Source organism: Saccostrea echinata, unplaced genomic scaffold (assembly GCF_033153115.1).
Source record: "Saccostrea echinata isolate AGI-Se365-2 ecotype Australia unplaced genomic scaffold, CSIRO_AGI_Sech_v1 ptg000062l, whole genome shotgun sequence".
Taxonomy (NCBI): domain Eukaryota; kingdom Metazoa; phylum Mollusca; class Bivalvia; order Ostreida; family Ostreidae; genus Saccostrea; species Saccostrea echinata.
Genome location: NW_026889811.1, coordinates 164,042 through 191,442, shown reverse-complemented (window position 1 = coordinate 191,442; position 27,401 = coordinate 164,042). Strand labels below are relative to the sequence as shown.

General features: G+C 35.4%; 1 protein-coding gene across 2 annotated transcripts; it reads left to right on the top strand.

Annotated features, from left to right (window-relative positions):
* The first annotated feature begins 1,085 nt into the window (after positions 1–1,085).
* LOC133175537 (mitogen-activated protein kinase 1-like) lies at positions 1,086–27,401 on the top strand. 2 transcript variants are annotated; one of them, XM_061310652.1, is made up of 10 exons: positions 1,086–1,229; positions 1,879–2,005; positions 3,295–3,350; positions 3,592–3,781; positions 7,693–7,825; positions 12,416–12,487; positions 14,182–14,261; positions 14,497–14,575; positions 16,007–16,116; positions 17,803–17,932. In XM_061310652.1, the coding sequence occupies exons 1-10, from the start codon at positions 1,111–1,113 to the stop codon at positions 17,929–17,931; spliced, it is 1,095 nt and encodes a 364-aa protein (XP_061166636.1). In that variant the 5' UTR covers positions 1,086–1,110; the 3' UTR covers position 17,932. The 2 variants fall into 2 exon arrangements, with proteins under 2 accessions (XP_061166636.1, XP_061166637.1); XM_061310653.1 differs by lacking the exons at positions 1,086–1,229; positions 1,879–2,005 and adding exons at positions 2,136–2,181; positions 26,985–27,401.

The window sequence follows — 27,401 nt, the reverse complement described above, 5'->3', positions numbered from 1 at the left end:
GTATGTTGTGTATTTTTCCATGTCTGTAAATACACTCGTTAAAATAAAATATCAAGAATTGCTGAAATTAGCATTCTTTTTTTAAATAAAATATTTCTGTGTGTCTTTTATGTACAAAAATATGATATCTTTTTAAATGCTAATTTTGGCGATTTTTTATTAATGAGTGTGTTTCATTGGCGGATCCAGAAGGAGGGGCGGGCCCGGGGGCTGGAATCCCCCCTCCTTTATTTTTCGCCGAGTGGAAATGAGAGAGAGAGGATATTTAAACGTTTGTTGGAATAGATACTTGTAAGTCTAACTCACGTTTTATAAACGTTGTTCGATTCAAAACAATTCGAATGGTTGGTCATATATTCCATTTGCTATAAGATAGAGTCTCACAAATTTTCTTTTACCCCATTTACCTTCACTTTTCCCGGCCTCTCTTTCAGCTTTTTTTTTTAATTATTTATGAGTGAATGGAATAAAATGTTCTACTTTTTTCAATATATGATGAGTAATTAATCTTGTTAATATGCGAGGTTAATTTGATATCGGATTCCGACGATCTTTGGCTATATATTCGTACCATTTTCGGATTATCTTTTAAAGGAACTAAATTAAATAAGTCAATAAAGGTAACATGCATAAGGCCACAGTAAATTATATATAATTCTTTGATTTAGTACAAAAGCCTACCAAGGACAAAAAGTTTTTTTCAAATTCTAAAAAAAATTCTATGTTTTCTTTGGAAATGCTGCAAATCTATTCAATTTTAAAGACTTCAGTAGTTTTTAGTTTTTTGAACTTTTTTTTCTCTTTAAATTCGGACTGGGAAGGGGGGGGGGCTTCAATTAACGTACAAATATAAAACAAGGATATTATTTACCACGATGGGGGGGGGGGGTTTAGAGGGTCACCACCCGGGAACCCCCATTCAAAGATTGCTGGATCCGCCCCCTGTGTTTAGAGACAAAGAAAAATAACCATCTGAAACCATAGACCTAAAGCATTTGCCTATGCTGAAACCAAACGCTATGCATGAGTCAAGTGCACTTGTACCAGAAATATGCAAAATATACAAAATTCCCTGTGACGTCAATTGTCACGTGACTCCTGGCTATCAACATGGCGAGCGGGGGGAAACCTGCAAATAAACCCGTGGCCGTGAAGGCACAGGAATTCCTCGTGGGTCCACGCTATGTTGACTTGAAATACATAGGGGAGGGCGCATATGGAATGGTTGTGTAAGTTATAAGCATGCACCTGCACGCAACTGCAGTCAAGGGACGTTACTCTATTGTCTTTTCTATGTTAAAAACGAGATATTTAAGACATTTATATGAAGCGTTTTGTGACTGTACTCTTTGCTCTGTTTTTATGTAAAGTGCATTGTGGTATAATAATAGTTGCCTGTAGAAGTATTTAACACTGGTAAATCACTATACAACCAGTTGACAAGTTCATAGTAATGTAGGATTTATCAAACAAGTCATTGAATGAACCAACCACATATTTTGACAACTTGTACGAAGGGAAAAAAGAATTTAATTTACATTTTTTTACAAGAAAATTTAAATCAAATTAATACATTTTTTTCCAAGACAAGGTGATAAACACAATATTGTGTTGACTGTGCAGAAGTTTATAATTTTATCATTTTAATGATAATGCATTTTAACTACTCCTTGTGATAAATAAAATAACAGTATCTACAAGCATATATTAAAGGTGAAATCTTTGATGTGTATTTATAATCTGCAGAGATGGATGCACAACTTTTCTCACCAAGTTTATGAAACCTAAAAATTTGTGTATTAGTGTAATTTGAGTAAAGTAAATTTTCTAAAGACATGTCATATCATTATTTACAGCATTATTCTCTCAAATTTTCAGATCGGCTCTGGACACAGTTACCAAACAGAAGGTTGCCATTAAGAAGATCTCACCTTTTGAACATCAGACCTATTGCCAAAGAACACTCAGAGAAATCAAGATATTAACAAGGTTCAAACATGAAAATGTAAGTAACAATTCAGATAATAACCCTAATTCTAACCCAACGAACAACCAGAGAAATCAAGATATTAACAAGGTTCAAACATGAAAATGTAAGTAACAATTCAAATAATAACCCTAATTCTAACCCAACGAACAACCAGAGAAATCAAGATATTAACAAGGTTCAAACATGAAAATGTACGTAACAATTCAGATAATAACCCTAACTCTAACCCAACGAACAACCAGAGAAATCAAGATATTAACAAGTTCAATCATGAAAATGTTACTAAAAATTCAAACAATAAGACCAAGAAAAAGTATTCTTGTTCATTAAATCCAGTCAACAAAATTTATCCTACAGGTTTTTTTTTTTTCAATCAAAATTTTCAGAAAATTAAAATGGGGGAGGGGGTGCCTTTTTTTAAAGTATCAATTTATTATGATAATAAGTTTTGATTTAAATTAAAAAATAGAAAACAATAAGAAGAGATGAAGCATGGTAAGGTGCAGCTACCATCTACTGCTTAAACAGTCAGGGGAAGGACATATTTCATGATTTGCCTTAATAACATGAATTCAATAATACAGATTTAAAAGTGAAGGAGGAAAGTTTATTTCCAATCAAGGACCCACAGAGGTTTGCATATAGACTAGTGTTTGAAACTCACTGTAAAATTAGCCAGACATGCAGGTCACTTTAACAAAAATGATAAAAATACGTACATTACATAGTTAGTAGAAATGACATTTATCAATCATTTTTCAATATGATGGATTTCAGTCTCACCCCTGACTGTATATCAGAATCTGGGGTACCGTCAGAATGGTCAGTGGCCTTAAATTAGGAAAATTAATGAGTTACTGGACATCAATGATAGATCAGAAATCAAGCCTTACAATGGGTCAGTCATTATTTATTACAGTCATTTATTATGACTTTACTGACCATACCATAAAGAGGCTAAGGGACAAAGAGGAAATGTGGCCTTGAAAGCATTTCCTTGTTCATGTCACAATAGCAGCACACATATATATTACTTACGATAAACTGATCAATACACCTGGCTTTACTGGTCTAAAATAGAAAAACATTGATGATGTGTAATGATGATGTAGAACAATTGTATAGAAGATAAAGAGAGTTCAATAAAAAATGTTTAAGTAAATGGTTCAGGTAGTCACTACTAATTATTTTTGTGCTAAGTTTGGTGCCATTAATTATATTGATTGATGCTGGAGAATCTTTATGTCAAAAGATTTTTGTTGTTGATGATATTGATTAACCATTGATTATTTACTCCTTTACAGATAATTAATATACAAGACATTTTAAGGGCACCAACTATTGAGGAAATGAAAGATGTGTATCCTTTAACAAGAATGTCATTCTTTTAGATTCTCTGTCTTTGATTGGTTAGAGTATTTATCTAAATTTGTCTTTGATTGGTCAGAGTATTTGTCTAAATTTGTCTTTGAGTGATCAGAGTATTTGTCTAAATTTAAAAAAATTGATAGTGTTGTTCATTGAGAAATAATGAAATAAAATAATTACAGTTTTTCATGCTCATCAGTGCTTCTTCAGTATTATTCCTTATTAGAGTTTAGATATATAGTACAATGTTTGATGGAAACAGACATGTACAAACTTTTGAAGACACAGCAGCTGAGTAACGATCACGTCTGCTACTTCCTGTACCAGATTCTACGAGGTCTCAAATACATACATTCTGCTAATGTCCTTCACCGTGACCTCAAACCTAGCAATCTCCTACTCAACACAACGTGTGACCTAAAGGTAGGTACTGAGTCCTCACACAACATGTGACCTAAACTAAGAACAATGTCCTTGACACAACATGTAATCTGAAGGTCCACACTGAATCCTCAAAACAGCTTGTGACTTACAGGTAGGTAGCAAGTCCTTCTCTCTCATACGGCTTTAGTTAGAAACATGAAACTTTCAGGTATGGTAGACCTATCACTGTAGATATGCGGAAGGCGTTTCATTTTTATTGGAAGTGCCGTGCGTCGGCGCTCGCTATGACCCAAAAAAAGTCCTATCGGGAATTTGAAAATTTTTAACACCTTTTCTATAATATCTTTTTACCTGTAAATATTTTGTTAAAACATATAGAACAAAAGTTGTGTAGAATGTTACGATTCTTCAAATGATACCAACAATAAGGGCCTGGCCCCTAACGTTAGGGAGCTAGAGGGGCCAAAAGTGTTTTCGTGATATCTCAAAAAGTGTTGAGAATTTTGTATAGCTTCGTAGAAGGAAAGTTGTTCCAAATGATAAGTAGCAGCTAAGGAGACCATTGAAAGTCGTCAAAATGACGTCACTTCCGGTCACACCGAGAGTAATGGTAAATGGCTCATTTTTAGCTCTACTGGTCAGAGACCAGAAGAGCTTATGCGATAGTAAGGTGTCCGTCGTCCGTCCGTCTGTCTGTCTGTCTGTCTGTCTGTCCGTCCGTCTGTAAACAATTTTTCAAAATGCTACTCCTCCTACAGTTTTGGTCTGATTTCAGTATTACTTGGCACACAAGTAGACTACACTAAGATACATAATTCTGTGTATCGGTTTTTGATTTCAATGAACGGTGTTGCCATGGTTACTAAAAATAGAAATTTCTGTGAAAAACATTCAAAGTGCTACTCCTCCTACAGTTTTGGTCTGATTTCAGTATAACTTGGCACACAAGTAGACTACACTAAGATACATAATTCTGTGTATCGGTTTTTGATTTCGATGAACGATGTTGCCATGGTTACTAAAAATAGAAATTTCTGTGAAATACTTTCAAAATGCTACTCCTCCTACAGTTTTTATCTGATTTCAATATTACTTGGCACACAAGTAGACTATAATAAGATACATAATTCTGTGTATCAGTTTTTGATTTCAATGAACGGTGTTGCCATGGTTACTAAAAATAGAAATTTCTGTGAAATACTTTCAAAATGCTACTCCTCCTACAGTTTTTATCTGATTTCAATATTACTTGGCTTACAAGTAGACTATAATAAGATACATAATTCTGTATATCGGTTTTTGATTTCAATGAACGATGTTGCCATGGTTACTAAAAATAGAAATTTCTGTGAAATACTTTCAAAATGCTACTCCTCCTACAGTTTTTATCTGATTTCAATATTACTTGGCACACAAGTAGACTATAATAAGATACATAATTCTGTGTATCAGTTTTTGATTTCAATGAACGATGTTGCCATGGTTACTAAAAATAGAAATTTCTGTGAAATACTTTCAAAATGCTACTCCTCCTACAGTTTTTATCTGATTTCAATATTACTTGGCACACAAGTAGACTATAATAAGATACATAATTCTGTATATCGGTTTTTGATTTCAATGAACGATGTTGCCATGGTTACTAAAAATAGAAATTTCTGTGAAATACTTTCAAAATGCTACTCCTCTTACAGTTTTGGTCTGATTTCAGTATAACTTGGCAAACAAGTATCCTACACTAAGATACATAATTCTTTATATTGATTTTCTGTTTTCGATGAACATTGTTGCCATGGTTACTAAAAATAGAAATTTCCTTGAAATACCTTCAAAATGCTACTCCTACAGTTTTGGTCTGATTTTAGTATTACTTAGCTCACAAGTAAACTACACTAAGATACATTATTCTTTGTACCAGTTTTGGATTTTGATGAACAGTGTTGCCATGGTTACTAAAAATAGAAATTTCCTTGAAATACCTTCAAAATGCTACTCCTCCTACAGTTTTGGTCTAATTTTAGTATAACTTAGCACACAATTAGACTACACTAAGATACATAATTCTCTATACCAGTTTTGGATTTCAATGAACGATGTTGCCATGGTTACTAAAAATAGAAATTTCTGTGAAATACTTTCAAAATGCTACTCCTCTTACAGTTTTGGTCTGATTTCAGTATAACTTGGCAAACAAGTATCCTACACTGAGATACATAATTCTTTATATTGATTTTCTGTTTTCGATGAACATTGTTGCCATGGTTACTAAAAATAGAAATTTCCTTGAAATACCTTCAAAATGCTACTCTTACAGTTTTGGTCTGATTTTAGTATTACTTAGCTCACAAGTAAACTACACTAAGATACATTATTCTTTGTACCAGTTTTGGATTTCGATGAACAGTGTTGCCATGGTTACTAAAAATAGAAATTTCCTTGAAATACCTTCAAAATGCTACTCCTCCTACAGTTTTGGTCTAATTTTAGTATAACTTAGCACACAATTAGACTACACTAAGATACATAATTCTCTATACCAGTTTTGGATTTCAATGAACGGTGTTGCCATGGTTACTAAAAGTAGAAATTTTCTTGAAATACTTTCAAAACGCTACTCCTCCTACACTTTTTGTCTGATTTCAGTATAATGTGGCATACAAGTAGACTACAGAGTTATTGTTTTTTGATTTTGTTGAATGATGTTGCCATGGTTACTTAAATCAAAATTTCTGTAAAATTGTTTTAATAGGCTACTCCTCCTACAGTTTTAGTCTGATATAATAATAAATCTTGCCACAAAAGAGACTAAACCAAGGATCATTATTCTGTTTATTGCTGTTGCAAATATTCAAGTCAAAGTGCTACTTTTATCTTCCTTTATAAATACAACCAGTAGAGCTACAGTCTCGTCAGAGACTTCTGGTTGCACATGTGACCGTAGAAGTCTCTCGATCTCAATCTCATCTCCATCAAACTTAGACGGAAGACTTATTTGTTGCTTTGCAACAAGCTCGTCTAGTAATAATTAACTTCTTTGACCTTTCTCAGCAGAAATCACTTGAAATGCCATTGTTTATTGGGTCTTTCCACCTGTCTGTATGACTTTGACCTTGACCTTTATCCAAGGGTCGGATAGGAAAGTAAAGACATGCATCCAGCGAAAGTCTCAGTGTAAAACATAGAGAGTAAATAGGTTTTTTTTTATAACATGACCTTGACCTTTGACCTTGACATATGACCTTGATATTAAGGTCAGAATGTTTACTGAGGAAGTGGAGTTGATAACAACTCCCAGTTTATAACAGGCTAAGGATGATAATATTAAACCCCCCCCCACCCCCCCACCCCCCTTTTTCGAAAAAAAAAATCACAGCAGTTGCAACATAGAATATCGCTCTAAAAATAAATTCACACATCGGATCGACACAAAACTTCAGAGAATTGTAGTTGAGACGCCAAAGTAACTTTCTGTAGAGTTTTATTGTCTATCTCTCAAAAATGTAGAAATTACAATTTTTTTTGGAAAAACTTGAATGAAAAATATCACCCTGAGAGCTATGTGAAGTCTTTCTCTAAATTTTAAATCGCACTTCGGATAGATATAAAACTTCACGGAGTTGTAGTCAAGAACCAACAGGAACTTTCTAAAGTGTTTTATTGTCCTTCTCTCTCTGTCTCAAAAACCTAATAAAAGGTGAATACAATTCACCCTCAAAACTGGAATATGTGACTTTGGGTGTCAATCTTGTCCTCAAGGTGACATTGACATAAAGATCAGTACAGTTTCATCCTCAACACAACACTTGATCTTAATATTGGTAAATAAGTAATTAAAAATACAGTTAGTAAGTTCAAGTTGGAAAAGAGAAAAGCTAGATACTATTACAAGACTTTTAAATTGCTGGATATTTTTTCATTGGTAGAATTATCTTTGAGAACTTATATTGTAGATTTGTGATTTTGGGTTGGCTCGAGTTGCTGATCCTAATCATGATCACACAGGGTTTTTGACTGAGTATGTAGCCACGAGATGGTACCGAGCTCCTGAGATCATGCTCAACTCCAAGGGCTACACTAAGTCTAGTAAGTACATTGTAATACTGTTTATTTGAAATCTTTTGACTGATTGGTCTTCTGTGTTAGGCATTGAGAAACATTTAAATTCAGATGATGAAAGACAATACTTGTAGTATTAGCCATATTTCATTCTTCAGTTTCAAAGTCCACAAGTGACCTGTTGAAAAGTATAGGTCTGTGGAGAGTATACTATAACTTGCTGGATGTTATATATATTTGTGTGCATTTTTAGCTCACCTCATGAAGTTGGGGGAGCTTATGTAATACCCTCGGCATCCCAGGTTAAAGTTTTTGGTGCAGTTTTCTTTTCAAGTACTTCTGTGCCCTATATTAATCAGAGATGCATGTAGGATGCTTCTAGTATGTTTCATTGTACCAGTCAAGGTTTCAGATACTGCAATTTCAGCTGAAGAATGACCAGGTAAATGTGTTTGGAGCAGGTTAAAGTTCTTAGAGCAGGTTAAAGTTTTTGAAGCAGGTCTCATTTCCAAGTAACTATAAGCCCTACATTGACCAAACTTGCATGGATGATACATCTAAGGATGCAAACTACCACGCTTGCTTTGGATGCTAGATCTGACCTACATTTTCCGGATGAATGACCAGTTTAAAGTCTTGAGAGCAGCCTCATTTCTAAGTAAGGCCATTCCAAGTTTTTTCTCTGTTTAGCGTCCACCCATCTTTCAAAAACCTACCTACTTATTCGCAAAAAACACACAAACCAAAAAATAAAAAAAGAATTGATAATCATAAAAATGAGGTCAGTCAAAGGATTTGGTTTCATTAATCTATTTTTCTCATAGTTAGATCTATTCTTAAGCAAAATCAGGATATTAAATGCTTAAAGTTTACCTAACATGACATATTGTAGACAACTATGTAGAGAAATTGACTGAATTCAAAGATTTTGACCAGAATAATCAGTTTTAGGACTCCTGATTCTGTTTGTTTTTAGCTCACCTGAGCTGAAAGCTCAAGTGAGCTTTTCTGATCACCCATTGTCCGTCGTCCGTCCGTCTGTCCGTCCGTCTGTCGTCCGTCTGTAAACTTTTCACATTTTCGACTTCTTCTCAAGAACCACTGGGCCAATTTTAACCAAACTTGGTACAAAGCAACCTTGGGTGAAGGGGAGTTTAAATTGTTAAAATGAAGGGCCAAGTCCCCTTCAAAGGGGAGATAATCAAGAGAAGACAAAAATAGGGTGGGGTCATTAAAAAATCTTCTTCTCAAGAACCACTGGGCCAGAAAAGCTGAAACTTATCTGGAAGCATCCTAAGGTAGTGTAGATTCTTAATTGTTCAAATCATGACCCCCGGGGGTAGGGCGGGGCCACAATAGGGAATCCAAGTTTTACATTGAAATATGTAGTAAAAATCTTTAAAAATCTTCTTCTCAAGAACCACTGGGCCAGAAAAGCTGAAACTTACGTGGAAGCATGCTGGGGAAGTGTAGATTCTAAATTGTTCAAATCATGACCCCCGGGGGTAGGGCGGGGCCATAATAGGGAATCCAAGTTTTACATTGAAATATATAGGAAAAATCTTTAAAAATCTTCTTCTCAAGAACCACTGGACCTGAAAAGCTGAAACTTATGTGGAAGCATGCTGGGGTAGTGTAGATTCTAAATTGTTCAAATCATGACCCCCGGGGGTAGGGCGGGGCCACAATAGGGAATCCAAGTTATACATTGATATATATAGGAAAAATCTTTAAAAATCTTCTTCTCAAGAATCACTGGGCCAGAAAAGCTGAAACTTATGTGGAAGCATGCTGGGGTAGAGTAGATTCTAAATTGTTCAAATCATGAACCCCGGGGGTAGGGCGGGGCCACAATAGGGAATCCAAGTTTTACATTGATATATATAGGAAAAATCTTTAAAAATCTTCTTCTCAAGAATCTCTGGGCCAGAAAAGCTGAAACTTAGGTGGAAGCATGCTGGGGTAGTGTAGATTCTAAATTGTTCAAATCATGAACCCCGGGGGTAGGGCGGGGCCACAATAGGGAATCCAAGTTTTACATTGAAATATATAGGAAAAATCTTTAAAAATCTTCTTCTCAAGAACCACTGGGCCAGAAAAGCTGAAACTTACTTGGAAGCATGCTGGGGTAGTGTAGATTCTAAATTGTTCAAATCATGACCCCGGGGGTAGGGCGGGGCCACAATAGGGAATCCAAGTTTTACATTGATATATATAGGAAAAATCTTTAAAAATCTTCTTCTCAAGAACCACTGGGCCAGAAAAGCTGAAACTTACTTGGAAGCATCCTTGAATAGTGTAGATTCTAATTTGTTCAAATCATGACCCCCGGGGGTAGGGCGGGGCCACAATAGGGAATCCAAGTTTTACATTGAAATATGTAGTAACAGGGATTTTTTTACCCTTTGATTCCAGGGGCCGGGGCCGTCAAGATTGGGAAAAATAGCGATATTTGGTTGAAATTGGGAAAAATATCTTCATACAAATAAATAGGAAAAAACAAGCAAAAGTCAAATATTTAATAATTTTTTCTTTTTTTTATAGTATGAAGCTGGCTTAAACCAGCTTTAGTGATATGAAATAATAGCAGTTGTTGAAATTCAGAAGCTTAAAAATGGCAAAGCCGCAGGGTATGATAACATTGTAAATGAACATATTTATACGTCATCTTTATTACCTTTATGCAAGAAGTTCTTTCAAATAACATTTAATAGTGGGTTTGTTCCAGATGAGTGGTTAATTGGTATTGTTTGACCAGTTTATAAGAAAAAGAGCGATTCAACACAGCCTGAAAATTACCATCCTAGGCAAACTGGAGAGACTGACATGAGCATGATGCACGTTTATTTTTCAGATAACGATCCCGACTTTAATTTTTAAACATCGATCCCGCTTTAAAAAGTATGCATGCAAACATCCGGAGTATTCCGAATAACTTCTCGGAAGTCCTCGGATGGCTGGTACATCGCACATAGAGAACATAAACACCTTTTTGTCATTATTTTATTTTAATAATTTACAACCTAATACTTTTTTTTTCATATTGGGAATTTTTAGGTATGATTTTGGGAAAAACATACACTTTTCAGCATTGGGAATGGGGCCGAATTTCGGCCCCAGAGAGACCCTAAAAAAATCCCTGAGTAAAAATCTTTAAAAATCTTCTTCTCAAGAACCACTGGGCCAGAAAAGCTGAAACTTATGTGGAAGCATGCTGGGGAAGTGTAGATTCTAAATTGTTCAAATCATGACCCCCGGGGGTAGGGCGGGGCCACAATAAGTACTATGGGGGGGGGGGGAGAAATCAGGTGAAAAACAGCAAGGCCAAAGTTACTCAGGTGAGTGCTGTGGCCCATGGGCCTCTTGTTTCTTATATTGGGTGTCAAAAACCTAGGCGCACGTGGACGCTAAACAGAGAAAAAACTTGGAATGGCCTAACTATAAGCCCTATGTTGTTTAAACTTGCATGGATGATACATCTAAGGATGCACACTACTGGACTTGCTTCAGATGCTGGATCTGACCGACATTTTCCAGTTGAGTGACCAAGTTTGAGTTTTTGGAGCAGGTCTCATTTCCAAGTAACTATAAGTCCTATATTGACCAAACTTGCATGGATGATACATCTAAGGATGCACACTACTGGACTTGCTTCGGATGCTGGATCTGACCTACATTTTCTGGATGATGACCAGGTTAAAGTTTTTGGAGCAGGTCTCATTTCCAAGTAACTATAAGTCCTATATTGACCAAACTTGCATGGATGATACATCTAAGGATGCACACTTTTGGACTTGCTTCGGATGCTGTATCTGACCGACATTTTCCAGATGAGTGACCAGGTTAAAGTAAACTATAAGGGCTATGGCTATCTGAACCAAACTTGCATGGATGATGCATCACATGATGAACACTCTCAAACTTGCTTCAGATGCTGGATATGACTTACATTTTCTGGGTGAGTGACTAGTTTAAAGTTTTTAGGTAAGTCCATTCCCAAGTAACTTCAAGCCCTATCAGACCAAAATTGCATAAATGTTACATCTAGGGATGCACACTACTAGATTATTAGTTTGGGACTTTGCCTTACTTAAAGACAACATTTGTTGAGGTGAGCTCTGTAATCTCTGATTACCTATGTCAATCATGTCTTCACTCATTGATTGATCTGTGGGGTGGGGTGTTTTATAAACATCAGATGACATAAAATGAGGTAATATAAGTTCAGTCAATTTAATACCCCACAAGTTGATTCCCCGCCAAATTAAAAATTTGATGACCAGGTGCATAACCACCCATTGGATGACTTGGATTAGCTCACGCCAATGCATTATTAGACCTATACATTTAAAGTTTTCAAACATATCAAATTTTGCACATGAAGAATACATTGAAGTAAATATTCCAGAAGTACTCAGGGTTAGGGTGTGCATGTGTATCACATTACCTTGTGTCATCAGTGATGTGTATGGCTGAATATATGGATGACAGTTTATGTTAAATAGGATATCACTGTACAGTCATTAACCAACCACAAGTAGTGATTTCATTACAAACTAGACAGAGAAGATGTGGTAAATGTATCCACTTTGATTTATGATCTCTGATCTCTTTCAGTTGATGTTTGGTCTGTTGGGTGTATTCTGGCTGAAATGTTAATGAATCAGCCTCTCTTCCCAGGAAAACACTGTATCCTTCATATGCTTTCACAAGAGAGAGCAACATTTCTTTTATTATTTAAAGTGGTGATGTTCCATGTCATGTCCTGGAGTTATTTCCCTTTTAAACCAGACCAAAGTTGTTTCACTTGAGATATTAAAAAAGTTACTTGTGTGTATCACTGCTTTACCAGATATTATTTTTTTATTTATTTAATATTTATTTTTTTTTTTTCATTAAAATGTTGTTCTGCTTATGCAGATTTAAAGTGAGTCTCAATATTTTTATTGACTTTGATTTCAAATGTACATGTATTAGATAAATGCTTCAAAAACTGGTTTACCTCTCCTGAAATTGCTCATGGAACAAGCACTACTGACATACAATAATACAATAAGGCGAACATTTTTTATTAAATGATTTACGGGAATTTTTTTTTGAAAAATTGGGTCGGGGGGTGGGGGGGGGGATAAATAAAAATAAAAATCCATATTCTGCGCAGTCGACTAAAAAAATAAAAATAAAATTGGAAAAATTGTCTGATTTTTTAATTTTCATTTATTCGAGAAAATATGATATATATGAAGTGTGGAGGTTAAAATATGATAACCGCAACACAAAAATTAAAGTAGACTATTAAACCCTTATGAGAAATGGGGGAAATCTAAGGAATTTCTTCATGTTCTTATCAAAATATTAATCATGACCACAACAAGATCTCCAAAGAAAAAAAGTTTATAATGAGAACCTCAATTTTCTCAAAGTACTGAAAAATCTGAACCAACAAATCAAAAATGGAAAATATTGTTATAAAGAGAATCTCACTGTAATATAAAACCCAGAATCATGATTTAAACCTGTATTTTGCAATGCAGCATATGTTTATGCATATTAACAAACATCTGAAAGCTTGACAGTATTAACACATTAAATACCGTTCTGTATGCAGTTTTTGTTTATATCTATTCTACAACTATTTAACACACAACAAAATACATATGAATTTCTAGTCCGTACAGTGCTGCACATATGCAAGTTAGATATGTCTCATTTTATTCTTCACAAAATTCGAACATCAATTTTCGATTTCCATTCTTTTATCACGTTCATCAAAGGTATCAAAATTGTAAAAGAGAACTACTGTTACGGTACCCACAGCGAAAGTGACAGTCCTGTCAACATATCCTTTAGTAAAATTAGGCTGATCATTTCTTTAATTTCTTTTGAACTCCAACTTAATTTCGTCATTGGACATACTCCAATTGATTTTCCTGATCTTCCTGTTAGCTATGGTTGACTTAGAAAAACTATCGTACATGTATACATGTAAGGACAAAGTATTCTCAACTTTTGTAAATGTTGACATTTCTGCATCAATGTTGGCACGTTTTATACACTTCCGAAACAATTGATAACAAATGTAAATTGATTCGATGATAATAATGGCTTTCAATAAAGCAGCCAATCAGAATTGCCGACTTATTTGCACATAATTTTATTTTCTAAGTGCACTTGCATTGACAATCGGCGGAAATTTAAAAATAAAATCAACGACAGGGACTTTTATTTTTATTTTGTTTTAGCCAAAATTGCAGTGGGCGCTCCCGTAAGTCATTTTATAAAAAAAATGTTGGCCTAATATTAAGTAAATCTACACACAAGTTTTTTGTTCTATAATGATATTGTCCCCCATCATCGGCTACAATTGTCCTTAGCGTAGACAGATCTGGATCAACTGAATCACATACTGGGAGTCCTAGGATCTCCAGGTCAGGAAGACCTGGATTGTATACTCAATGAAAAGGTATGTATCTTGTTAAAGATTTAATGATAATTTTTACACACTTAATCATCATTATCAATATTTTGAAAAAAGAAATTATCATTTTGATAGAGGGTTATCATATTCAAGGTTCGTACAGCAAGTGTGACAAGACATATCAAACTATGATTATATCCAGTGTTTAAGCATACTTTCAAGTATTTTAAATTGTACCTGCCTCAGAATGTTCAGTTCTTTGATTTTGTCTCACCCATAGGCCAGAGGCTACATCCAGTCCCTTCCCTATAAACCCAAGGTAGCTTGGAACAGACTTTTCCCCAGAGCTGATCCCAAAGGTATGAATATAAACACTCAATAAAACGGAAACCCCCCCCAGAAATTTAGTAGATAGTAATAAAGTGGTAGAAGGTAGAAGTACTCTTCTCAAATTGACATTTATTCCTTAGTGGAGCCACTATTTATAAGCAATGTAAATAACAACTGTATCCCAGTTTTTAGCTCACCTGAGCCGAAGGCTCAAGTGAGCTTTTCTGATCACATTTTGTCCGTCGTCCGTCCGTCCGTCTGTCTGTCCGTCTGTCTGTCTGTCCGTCCGTCTGTAAACTTTTCACATTTTTGACTTCTTCTCAAGAACCACTGGGCCAATTTTGACCAAACTTGGTACAAAGCATCCTTGGGTGAAGGGGAATTTAAATTGTTAAAATGAAGGGCCAAGTCCCCTCACAAGGGGAGATAATCAAGAGAAGACAAAAATAGGGTGGGGTCATTAAAAAATCTTCTTCTCAAGAACCACAGTGCCAGTAAAGCTGAAACTTATATGAAAGCATCCTGGGGTAGTGTAGATTCTAAATTGTTCAAATCATGACCCCCGGGGGTAGGGCGGGGCCACAATAGGGAATCCAAGTTTTACGATGAAATATATAGGAAAAATCTTTAAAAATCTTCTTCTCAAGAACCACTGGGCCAGAAAAGCTGAAACTTATATGGAAGCATCCTAGGATAGTGTAGAATCTAAATTGTTAAAATCATGACCCCCGGGGGTAGGGCGGGGCCACAATAGGGAATCCAAGTTTTACATTGACATATAGAGGAATAAATCTTTAAAAATCTTCTTCTCAAGAACCACTGGACCAGAAAAGCTGAAACCTATATGGAAGCATCCTGGGATAGTGTAGATTCTAAATTATTAAAATCATGACCCCAGGGGATAGGGCGGGGCCACAATAGGGAATCCAAGTTTTACACTGCAATATATAGGAAAAAATCTTTAAAATTCTTCTTCTCAAGAACCACTGGGCCAGAAAAGCTGAAACTTATGTGGAAGCATCCTGGGGTAGTGTAGATTCTAATTTGTTAAAATCATGACCCCCAGGGGTAGGGCGGGGCCACAATAGGGAATCCAAGTTTTACATTGAAATATATAGGAAAAATCTTTAAAAATCTTCTTCTCAAGAACCACTGGGCCAGAAAAGCTGAAACGTATGTGGAAGCATCCTTTGGTAGTGTAGATTCTAAATTGTTCAAACAGGACCCCCCGGGGTAGGGAGGGGCCACAATAGGTATTACAAGGGGGGGGGGGGGGGAAATCTGGTAAAGAACAGCATGGCCAAAGTTACTCAGGTGAGCGATGTGGCCCATGGGCCTCTTGTTCCTTATTTGTGTTTTAAGAGATTTTCCTGCTTTTAAAATTTTCAGTAAGGCATATAGAAAGATGAGATTATGTCAGTAATTGAAAAGAAGTTCAAAATATGTCATGTCTATTGCAGCTTTAGATCTTCTGGATAAAATGTTGACCTTTAACCCCCATAAGAGACAAACTGTGGAGGAGTTACTGGCACATCCCTACTTAGAACAATATTACGACCCTGCAGATGAGGTGAGTAATAAAGTCTTTTTCTCAAGAACAGCAAAGCCATGATTAGACAATAGTTCATACTTGTTATCACAATTACTTTACTAAATGGAACTCTTTCGAGATGGAGGTAGGAAATGTCTATTAGCTGGCGGCAAGTTTTGTTGAATACAATTCTAAGGTGAAAAAAAATAACTTGGTTCTCGGGCCAGTTTTCTCAGAAATAAATGCGTGAGGGAGGCTTTTTTCCCCCCTTTTTATCTCATAAACAGATGCGGGATTTTTGATTTTTTTTTTCATTATTTCAAAACTACCAACTTTTAATCAATGGTGCTTCAACATTGAGTGTAGAAATCAAGATAATTTATTTCCTGCTTCTTTCTCTTGCATCTTCTACATTCCAATGATTCAGGTAATGAAACGACAGCATCCTAAAAACCAGATATGTGTTAAACTTACAGAACCCAACACGTTTAGTGATGCATCTGGTCAGTTACTTACGTAACACAACTAATCTAGGAGTGTTTCAGCACTATTAATAGCACTTATGATTTTATGAAAAATTATCAAATTTATCAGTTTTTGGTTTACCCACACCAAATGAGATCTGCAAATCTTGCTGACGTCCAAGTTCCGAGGTTGATGGAGCCTTCTTTGATAGCGTTATTGATCAAGTTCTAGCATGGAAAAACCCCCAGTTTGAGAGAAACTCCCACTTTGTACCATGGAAGTATTACAGTCATTCCCTTATGACTTTGCACTGAAATCAATGCCATCATGAATAAACTTAATCTTGACGTCTTATCCTGTTAACTCGATGGTCATATTTGTGATTTTTAACTAGGCCATTAGTCTGGATCATCTTGATGTTTGTCAAACGTTTTACTGATTTCTAAAATGCAGTCAAAATGCGGTCAGGAATGGAGAGAAAATTTATTTTATTATTTAAGGATAAAAATGGGTAATGCGCATTGTTGAATTAGATGCGGGCGGGCCTGAGAACCAAGTTATTAATTTTTTTAGGCCTAATTGAATGCAACCGTTTTCTTCAGATAATCGTTACTTTTAGAAGCTGAAAAAATACTTTAAACATTCCTAATTAGACAACCTACTATTTGAAGTTCAACTCTTGGCAATATATTGTACTTTGGACATACTGATGTTCGAATCATTTGATTGTCACTAGAATAAACGATATTATGCTCCAGAAATCTTGCAAGATTTAGAAATTCTTTGACTTTACAACAGAAGAGCAGAATTAAGTGGGACATCTCTGAGGTGATCGTGATACTAAGTAATATTTATATGAAAGCATTTTCAGGTAGTGTAGACTACTTAGCTCAAATCAGGAGGGGGGTGGGGGGGGGGAGGGATGGGAAGGGGCCACAATAAGCAATCAAAATTTACATAAGAATATATAGGAAAAAGTCTTTAATTTTTCTTCTTAAGGAAAGCAAAGCCATTGTATTAAAGTCATATTTATATGGAAGCATCCTCCGGTAGTGTAGATACCATGATTCAAGATTGTTCAAATCATGACAAAAGGGGGGGGGGGGGGCTAGGGAAGCACAATATATCATCTAAATTTTACATGGGAATATATATGGAAAAAATCTGCTGCTAAAGAAAAGAAGGGTCAGTAGCTTTGTCACCCATGGGCCTTTAGTTCTACATTTGAGATGAAGTTAGATGTTGTTTTTGTTTTTATAGCCTGTGGCGGAAGAACCGTTTACGTTTGAGATGGAGTTAGACGATTTACCTAAGGAACGTTTGAAAGAATTAATTTTCCAAGAAACAGTTGACCTTAAGAAGAAAATGGGAATAGTAGATTTACAATAAGGTAGGGAAATAGTTTATAATACTTTTGACATTTAATTTTTTCTTTTACACATAGGAAAATATATTTTTGTGTGTGGAAGTCTTTGTTGACTTGTTCTGCCAACCTTTTTTTTTTAATCTTTTGTGTAGCTTTTACGAATATTGGCCAGGTTGCAATCATAGTTTTTACATAAAAATATTTTCTTCAGTTAACCAACAAGAAGGATGATAAAATGTTTATGTTTTCTTTTGAAAAAGAGAGATTTTTAGGTCACCTGAGTCACTCAGGTGACCTATTGCTATCCGTTTTTGTCCGTCGGCGTGCGTCGTGCGTTAACATTTGAACATTTTTAGCTTCTTCTCTGAAACCGCTCAACCAATTTCAACTAAATTTGGCATATAGCATCTATGGGTGAAGGGGAACAAAAATTGTGAATTTCATGGTCCCTGCCCCCCTGGGGCCTGAGGGGTGGGGCTAAAACCACCAAAATTAATGCAATCTTTAAAAATCTTCTTCTTTACTCCTGGACATCAAGCAGTCAAACTGTTGGCATCATTGTGATAAGCATTGAGTTCTCTACCAAAATTGTGAAATTCATGGCCCCAGGGTCAGGGGTTCTGGTGCTAGGGCGGGGCTATATAGATCATATAGTGAAAGTGCATTATTTCTTTGAAAATCTTCTTCTCTGCTCCTGGGTATTAAATAAACTAACTAAGTATATAGTTATGATGAGTAAGAGTGACTCTTCCAAAATTGTGAAATTCATGGCCCCAGGTGCAGGGGTTCTGGTGTTAGGGCGGGGCTCTATTGATTATATAGTGAAAATGCACTAGTTCTTTGGAAATCTTCTTCTCTGCTCCTGGGTATTAAATAAACTAACTAAGTATATAGTAATGATGAGTAAGAGTACCTCTACCAAAATTGTGAAATTCATGGCCCCAGGGGCAGGGGTTCTGGTGTTAGGGTGGGGCTCTATTGATTATATAGTGAAAATGCATTAATTCATTGAAAATCTTCTTCTCTGCTCCTGGTTATTAAATAAACTAACTAAGTACACAGTTAGGATGAGCAAGAGCGCCTCTTCCAAAATTGTGAAATTCATGGCCCCTGGGTCAGGGGTTCTGGTGTTAGGGCGGGGCTCTATTGATTATATAGTGAAAATGCATTAATCTTTTGAAAATCTTCTTCTCTGCTCCTGGGTATTAAATTCAGTAACTAAGTACATAGTTATGATGAGCAAGAGTGCCTCTTTCAAAATAGTGAATTTCATGGCCCCTGGGTCAGGGGTTCTGGTGTTAGGGTGGGGCTCTATTGATTATATAGTGAAAATGCATTAATCCTTTGAAAATCTTCTTCTCTACTCCTGGGTATTATTGAAACATATTAAATACATAGTTATGATAATCAAGGATGCCTCTTTCAAAATTGTGAAATTCATGGCCCCTGGATCAGGGGTTCTGGTGTTAGGGCGGGGCTCTATTGATTATAAAGTGAAATGTTTTAATTCTTTAAAAATCTTTTTCTCTGCACCTGGGTATTATTTAAACAAACTAAGTACATTGTTATGATAAGCAAGGATGCCTCTTCCAAAATTGTGAAATTCATGGCCCTGGGGACAGGAGTTCTGGTGCTAGGGCGGGGCTATATAGATCCTATAGTGAAGGTGAATTATTTCTTTGAAAATCTTCTCTGCCCCTGGGTATTGCTTAAACAGGCTAAAGTACATTGTTATGATACACAAGGATGCCTCTTCCCAAAATTGTGAATTTTATGACCCCAGGTTTAAGGGTTCTGGTGAAGGGGGGGGGGGGGGGGGCTTCTATTGATTATAAAGTGAAAAGCAAAATTTCTTTGAAAATATTCTTTTCTTCTTCTGGTTAAAAAAGCAAAGAATCTAAGTGTATAGTTATGATGAGCAAGTGTGCTTCTTCCCGAGGAGTGAATTTCATGACCCCTGGGTCAGATGTGCTGGTGTGAGGGTGGGGCTCTTGATTATTTAGTGAAAATGCATTAATTCTATTAAATAATCCTGTTTGCTCCTTAGTGTTAAGCAGATAAACAAAGTGATGATGAGCAAACATATGGTCCCAGGGTCAGAAGATCTGGTGTTTTGGGGGTGGGGGGTTGGGGGGGGGGGGGGACTCTATTGATAATATAGTGAATCTGTAGTAAAAATGCATTATTTATTTAAAAATCTTCTCCGCACCTGGGTATATCTGAGGCAAACAGAGTAAAAGTTTTTATAAGGAAGGGAATTTTTACCAGATTTTTGAACATCTGGACCATTTGGTCAAGTGTTCTGATCCTGGCCAGGGCTCTATTAGTTTGTATTCTACTGAGAGGAGTTATTCCCCTTTACCATTTACTTTTGATAATTTATCACTGTAAATAATGTACTTGAAAGGTAAATAGAATAAGAGAATTTTGCAAAAACTTTAATTGTATAATACAAAAAGTACTTTCATAGTTTTAATGATCAGATAGACTTGTAAGTAGTAGATAAATAAAAATGAGACAAAAATAACTTGTCTTATTAAATATTCATCAAAGACCAAGAGATGCCAATGTAAGAGATTTCAACAAGGGATTAAACTAGAGCGAGCTCGTTGCAAAGCAACGAATAGGTCTTCCGTTGGAGCTGCGGAAGGAAGAAGTGACCTTGAGTCAAGGTCATGCCACATTCTAAAGTTATACATGTAAGCAATCTTGTAAGGGGAAGCAACTTACAATATTTCACTAGGAAAAACTGTAAAGGAATGTACGTGACCTTGAACATTCCAAATGCCTTGCGTCAAACCATGACACACTCTCGTCATAAAACCCAATCTGTGTGTTACCGACTTGAAAAGTTCACAGTGACACGTCATGTTCTTTTAGTCCATACATACAGTCAAAACATCTTATCCTTAGTGACCTTGAACTTGAGTCAAGGCCATGTCACTCTCTGCATGATACCAGCAATGTTTCACTAGTACAAATACGGTAGCGAAATTACAGTTTCTTTGTCAGTGACCTTGACTCGACCAAATGACCTTGCATCAAGGCCATAACACACACTGGTTAAAAGCAATCCCAGTCTGTGAGTTTCTGAATGGATAAGTTCAGCCATGTTTTTTCAGATCATACAGCGAGTCAGAATAATTTGTTAGGTTCAACATAATGATTAAAAAATTCATTGAGAATGTTTTATGCCCAGTTTGGATAAGTAGTAAAACGTGGAGATCGGTCCTTTGGATGAGACCGTATAAGGTCTCGTGTCGGGGTAAGTGCTAGCATGAAAAGGATCTCTCATGCTATAAATTTTGAATTTACCGGGTGGCAGTAAATACTGACAACCGGTAAGTTCAAAATTTACAACATGACAGATCCATGGCACTTGATTCTACCTCTGATTTCAAAAGATTTGCACTGTTCCTGATTTGTATTGTTTGAATGGTCTTTTAAGCTTGAATGCTGCACAGGTGCTTGTGGACAGGACCCCCCCCCCCCCCCAATATACACCCCGGGGTCCAAGAATATTTTTATTCGTCTTTTTCCATAAATTAATCTTCTAGTACACATTTACAATGTATTCCATATGAAAAATCCATAAAAATAACGTAGAATTAACGTTTTATTAAAAAATCATACCCGCGGTATTATGAAATAGAGAGGGTAAGTCACTTCTATTTGTTAACGCTGGACCCCTCTTGGATATCGGGCCTAAAATATCATATACATGTACCTACCACATGTCACCAAAATATGTTATTATATCTTGTTTCATCGTCGCAAGCCACGGGTTTTGTGTCCATTCTATTTCCACAAACCCGTGGCTGCCTCCTTCAAATTTCTCTCGTTCTCATGAATATTAATAACATACATTCAACCAATGGAATAACATCTGACGCTTCAAGTCAGAACCAATGAAAATGATCAGTCTATCTTGTTTTTGGGTGTAACCATAACCACGAGCTGTACATCAACTTCGGTTCGAATTTCCTTTCTCAACGGGTAACGCTATTCAGCGTTCTCACACAACGTCTACATTCGAAACCCTGTATTTTAATGTAAAACCTTGTAAGTATTTTAGAATATACGTTACTCACATCTGTTCTTCAGGATCTATCGTATTTTTTTTTCAATAAATCTGCCACGCATAGCAAACATGATTTCATTATGGGCGCCGCCATTTAAGAGTACCAAAAATTGCTACAGAGTGATTTCATTGGTCAGGGTAAATCTGGCGTCACTTAATAAATATTCAATGATTCAGTCGCGAGAACGAGAGAATTTGGTAGGAGGCAGCCACGGGTTTGTGGAAATAGAATGGACACAAAACCCGTGGCTTGCGACGATGATCTTGTTTCGGTAGATATTTTTGTCTTTAATCGTGCTATTTAAACGTAAGACCTTAAATAGTGTCTGTGGCTGTCACTATTTCGGTGTTTTTCAGAAACTTGATCGTAGAATTAGTCAAAGTCAACAACTGGACAATAAACTGATAAATCGGCTACAGTATATTATCTGTTCACAGAAACGACATATTGAAACTGGAAAAAAAATAATCCAGAAGCAATTCATTTCATTGAAATTCTATCATGAATATTTTGTTTTAGTCGATGGACTCGATAAATCAATAAACTGACTGAAGGAAAAACGTTGCACGTGCCGTAACATTCTGTACGTTTTCTTTTTTTTTTTTAATTTTACATTCTACTTGCATAATACATGCACATGTACATATATATTAAACAGAAACATAAATACCAAGCCCGTCGGCATTTAAAAAAAGTAATAAAACATAATTTGATTTGATCTATTTTATTTCATTGAAACTCTATTAATTTGTTTTAAAAGTATGATTGATCTTTTTCCTTTTAATATACACTCAGGGTGAAAAAAAAGTATATATTGACTCGCGTAACTTTCATGGTTGTAGTTACATTTGAAAATGAAGAAATAATGAAATAATGAAACGTTGAAGGGACTGGTGTGTTGTATGGCTAGACAACGCCTTGCACATGCAGAGAAATTTACCACAGGTACTCTAGGACAGGTGTGAAGCCCCTAGGGCATGCCGTTTCCTGCTCTTGCTCTGCTAATCCCTATACACAGGAAATGATCGCAACTAATACTTAATACACAAAGAAACAGAACATATTCAAGTAAACTTGGCATTGATTTTTTTCTTGAGTATTATTGAGAATAATAAGTTTTAGTGATATACCCCCCCCCCCCCCCCCCCCCCCCCCCCCCCCCCCGTTTTAATTGTTTTGTGAAGTTCATCACCATGCACATTCCATCTTCTGTAATTGGAGAAATGTTTAAATGAAAAACAAACCACTGTTTACAAAAGAAGTAAATATCGAGGGAAAAAAATTGTTATATTTTATTGATACCTTTTATAACGTTCACGCGCCCACTCACTGCAAACGCTCGCCATCGAATATTACAGCTTTCCGGTCATTCGACAATTTCAGGGAAATGCTTGCACATTAATACAGTAAAGTGAAATTATTTAAATGAATTATATTGTTCTAAATTTGGTAAAAAAAAAAACATGAACAATATATAGATATATTTTTTTCCTCATAGGAATGCTGAAAACTGTTAATCGGAACTCGCACTGACTATTGTTTAGCACGTGTATGTAACATTGCAGTTCGCATATAATTTGAAAAGAGAAGTTATTAGAACTAATATTTCCGACATTAAAATTTGTCACGTTAAACTCTCAAATGACTCAGCTTATAAATAGTTTTCTTGATACTATTTAAAAAAAGATGTCGCTTTAGTATTGATATATAACTTAACAAAATTAATAATAATAAATAAAATATAAAAAAAATAACGATTAAATATATTCTGCTTTACAATTTTTTTTGTTCGTTCATTATTTTCACCTGTTGCGAAATAAAAGAAAATACTTTCATAAATATACATACACAGCGGGATTTTAATTTGTTATTTTTAAAGAGGGAATTTCGCAAAATTCCTGTTCGGGGAGATAACTCCCGTTTGTTTACGATACTAGTTGATCGATGATTTAACCGCGGCGGGGACAGGTAGGTGATGAATTTCCCGCGGAGGTAACGCGGTTTACCTGTCTCACCTGGCCAAATCCCGTGTTGTGTTTATACCGCGACGGGGCGCGGGAAATACGGGATCCGCGTTGCCTGTACTGTACATGTATAGTCAATCAGATTAGAAATACAGCGACTATCAGAATTTCGGGCCGTAAAAAAGATCTGATTTTGATTTGATTTCAGGTGTAGGCGAATGTGTGTGTACTAAGGGGTTAGTTAATTCATTCAAGATTTATTATATTGTTCGTTTAGACGAAGGCTTCATAAAAATATACACACTGCTTGTACAGGTACACGTCAATGAATGTTCAGATTAATTCAAAAATCGGCGGACATTAATTTATTTTAGTTATCTAAAGGCAATGTTATTTCCAGAGACATTTATATTTTCTGTTTTTTGTCTCGGATTTTTCTTTTTTGTGATTTACCGGTTTACAAAGGCCTGTGTTTTAACAGCTGTTCATAAACGCTGTCAATTAATATATGATCAGAGAAAACGAGACATCTCCCGGTAATTCATTTATTATGGAAAATATATGGATTGACATCTTAGTATTTACCTGTGTAATTACGATGTTACAAACCGTGACAATGACTGGCCAGGAGGACTACCCGTTATGAAAACAACTCATGATCAACTCAGCGGACCTATAATTGACTTTAATATATGCTGTAAATCAATAAAATCATTTCAGTTTAACCGATATTTTATTGCAAAGATAATGGGGGAAAAAAGACTTGGGATTTAGAATTTTTCTGAATTTCAAACGCTCGATATGCATATATTTGGGGCGCTCTTGCATATGCACTTATAAAATGTGCATGTTCTGTACTTGCATGCGTGTACATTGTATGTATCCGTAAAACCTTAAGAGAGCTGATAAATGTGTTCTGATTATCAGAAAAAATAATGGGAACCTATAAATAATTACATGTTTATCATTTTGTTCGCATACAATAACAAGTTTAGTAGAAAAAAATAATTTGTTCAAGGTTAGGTGTCTAATAAATTTGTAATATTCAAATACAGTTACGCATGTATGTCTCATTCTACATACTTTGGAGGCGCGTGTGAATGTGGGATTTTGTATTTCCATACGCTTGATATGCTTATATTTGGGGCGCTTTGTATATATACAGTTGTACATTTTAAGGGCGTCGACAAAAGAACGTATATTAGATTACATACATGTACATTTAAGTTTCAAAAGTTCCATTACTAGTAGGAATTAATTAAGGTTACATATTTTGAATTTTATTATGAATAAAACAGACAATTAACTCGATATCGAGAAATAAATTGTTTATAAAAATAACTATGCAACTTTCCTGTAATTCAGCGAATAAAATATTAAATAAAATATACTAGCGATTTAATCAAAAATATTATGAAATAATTTAAAAAATTCAACATATTTATCCACTCATGACTTAGTTTACAAAATGAATTTGGAATGGCCATTCTATGATTTGTTTTGTGTATGACTAGGTCGCTGGATCACACACGCCGATTGATCCCCGGTGACCTCCTTTGCCACGCGCTATCGAAGGAGGTGTTACATAATTGTAAACACACAAGGTGAATGTAAAAGGCGCACACTTAATGGCTGTAAATAGTCTATGCTTCAAAGTTATGTTTTATTTTCTCAAGTATATTGTTTGTTTTTATATGATAAGAAGAAAAGGTTATCTTTTTTCCCCTTTTTTAGTAGACTGGTTTATTCGACTTTGAAAAAAATGAAATAAAACGAAAAGTTGTCAAAAAATAACTTGGAAATAAAGCACAAAACACTTCAAGAACCTTATTCTAAAGAATATTAGCATCTAATGTAGCCAGATTTATTATTTATAGTAAGTTTATTTTAGTTACACGCATGAAGAGCTCTCGTTTACTTGCTGAATGAAAACAGTTACCTGTATATGGGTCAAGCTTCTAGCGCATTTAAAACACAAGACTCGAACAAAATAACATTTTCATGAAATCAATAAGATGTTAAAGAACAACTTTTTTAACGACAGCCATTTCGAAATATTTACCGTTTTTGAGTTATAAAGCAAAAACTTTAAAGGGCTCCAGATCCCTAATTTGAGGGGCCAGCCCCTTTTTAGTGGTGTCAAATGAAAGGCCTTGAAATTGTGCACAACTTTTATTCTACATGTCTTAGCAAAATATTTTTAGTTTTAAAGATACAAAGGAAAATATGTCTAAATTTTCGCTCTTTTAGGCGTTCTAAATTTTGACCCCTATTTAGCGCCTTTTTGAATACAGAAATCGAAAAACAAAAACCGATGTGCACAACTTCAATCCTTCTATTATCTAAATTCGGTAGAATTTCTGCTCCAGCTTTTGTAGTCTCGGAGCCTTTGTCTGGAAATGAAGCCTAATAAATTTTCATTTAAAGGGCAATAACTCAAAAGCGGAAGTGACTTTTTGAACTGTTTGACAGCATTCTGATAGAGTTCTGTAACGTCTATAAACTCTGCAAATTTGAGCAAAATCCGTTGAGAAATGAGCGAGATATGAGGTCTCAAAGTTGGCGTCTAGGAAAAAGAAGAAAAAAAAAAAGAATAATAATCTTAACCATCAGAATCAGTAGAAGGTCTTCCGTTGGAACGGAAGACCTTAAATAGTACAGAAGCATTGATAGTTTGTTAATATACTGTATAGTGATAGTGATAAATGGGGAACAGATTAGAATCTAATTTATGAACTGTTAATGAATATTAAGACCAATTATTTTGTTGATCATGATCACCCTATTTTTCTTGCTTTTGGGCAACAAAGCTTAACCTTTCAGTTCATTTTATACTCTATGCATCCTTGAAATTGTTTTATCATACTCAGGTGACCGTTAAGGCCCTTGGGCCTCTTGTTATTTTTTTGCGAGCTCCAGATGGTTTTTAAGCTATATTAATGGTCTAGAAAAATAACATTGCAGTTGAATTGAAAAATAGTAAAATTCTTGTAGACATGCTTTAGAATATCTGTATTTTCTTTCTTCCAGGTAGAAGTAAACATTGCATATCTTGAGCTTATTCCATTACTGTGGCATGACGGACTAGAATTTTACTTTTCGCATCTTTGTGTCACAAGCTTAATGGATTTAAACATTCCATACAAACGGCACAAGTCTGTTGTCTCTCTCCAATGCCTGATAATGGACCTGTCCACAGGATTTCTGAATCTGATATCAACTGATTTCAATTGATATCTATTGATATTTACTGATATCTACAGGATTTCTGGATCTGATGTCATGGCATTTAATGTTCTTTTTTTCCCCCTTTATTCATTGCATAATTACTGTTATTGCTTACAAGTCAATGTTGTTAAAATGTAATCTTCCAATTTTCATTTCTTTTGTGAAAAAAAATTTGACATTGAATATGATGGATTATATGATTGCAAATACTTACATACA

What these genes read in the sequence shown, in the direction of transcription:
- LOC133175537 (XM_061310652.1), top strand. Translation starts at nt 1,111, where the DNA reads ATGGCGAGCGGGGGGAAACCTGCAAATAAACCCGTGGCCGTGAAGGCA. An exon ending in TCTCTTCCCAGGAAAACACT is followed by an intron (nt 12,488 to 14,181) that starts GTATCCTTCATA and finishes TAGCGTAGACAG; the next exon opens with ATCTGGATCAACTGAATCAC. An exon ending in ATTGTATACTCAATGAAAAG is followed by an intron (nt 14,262 to 14,496) that starts GTATGTATCTTG and finishes TCTCACCCATAG; the next exon opens with GCCAGAGGCTACATCCAGTC.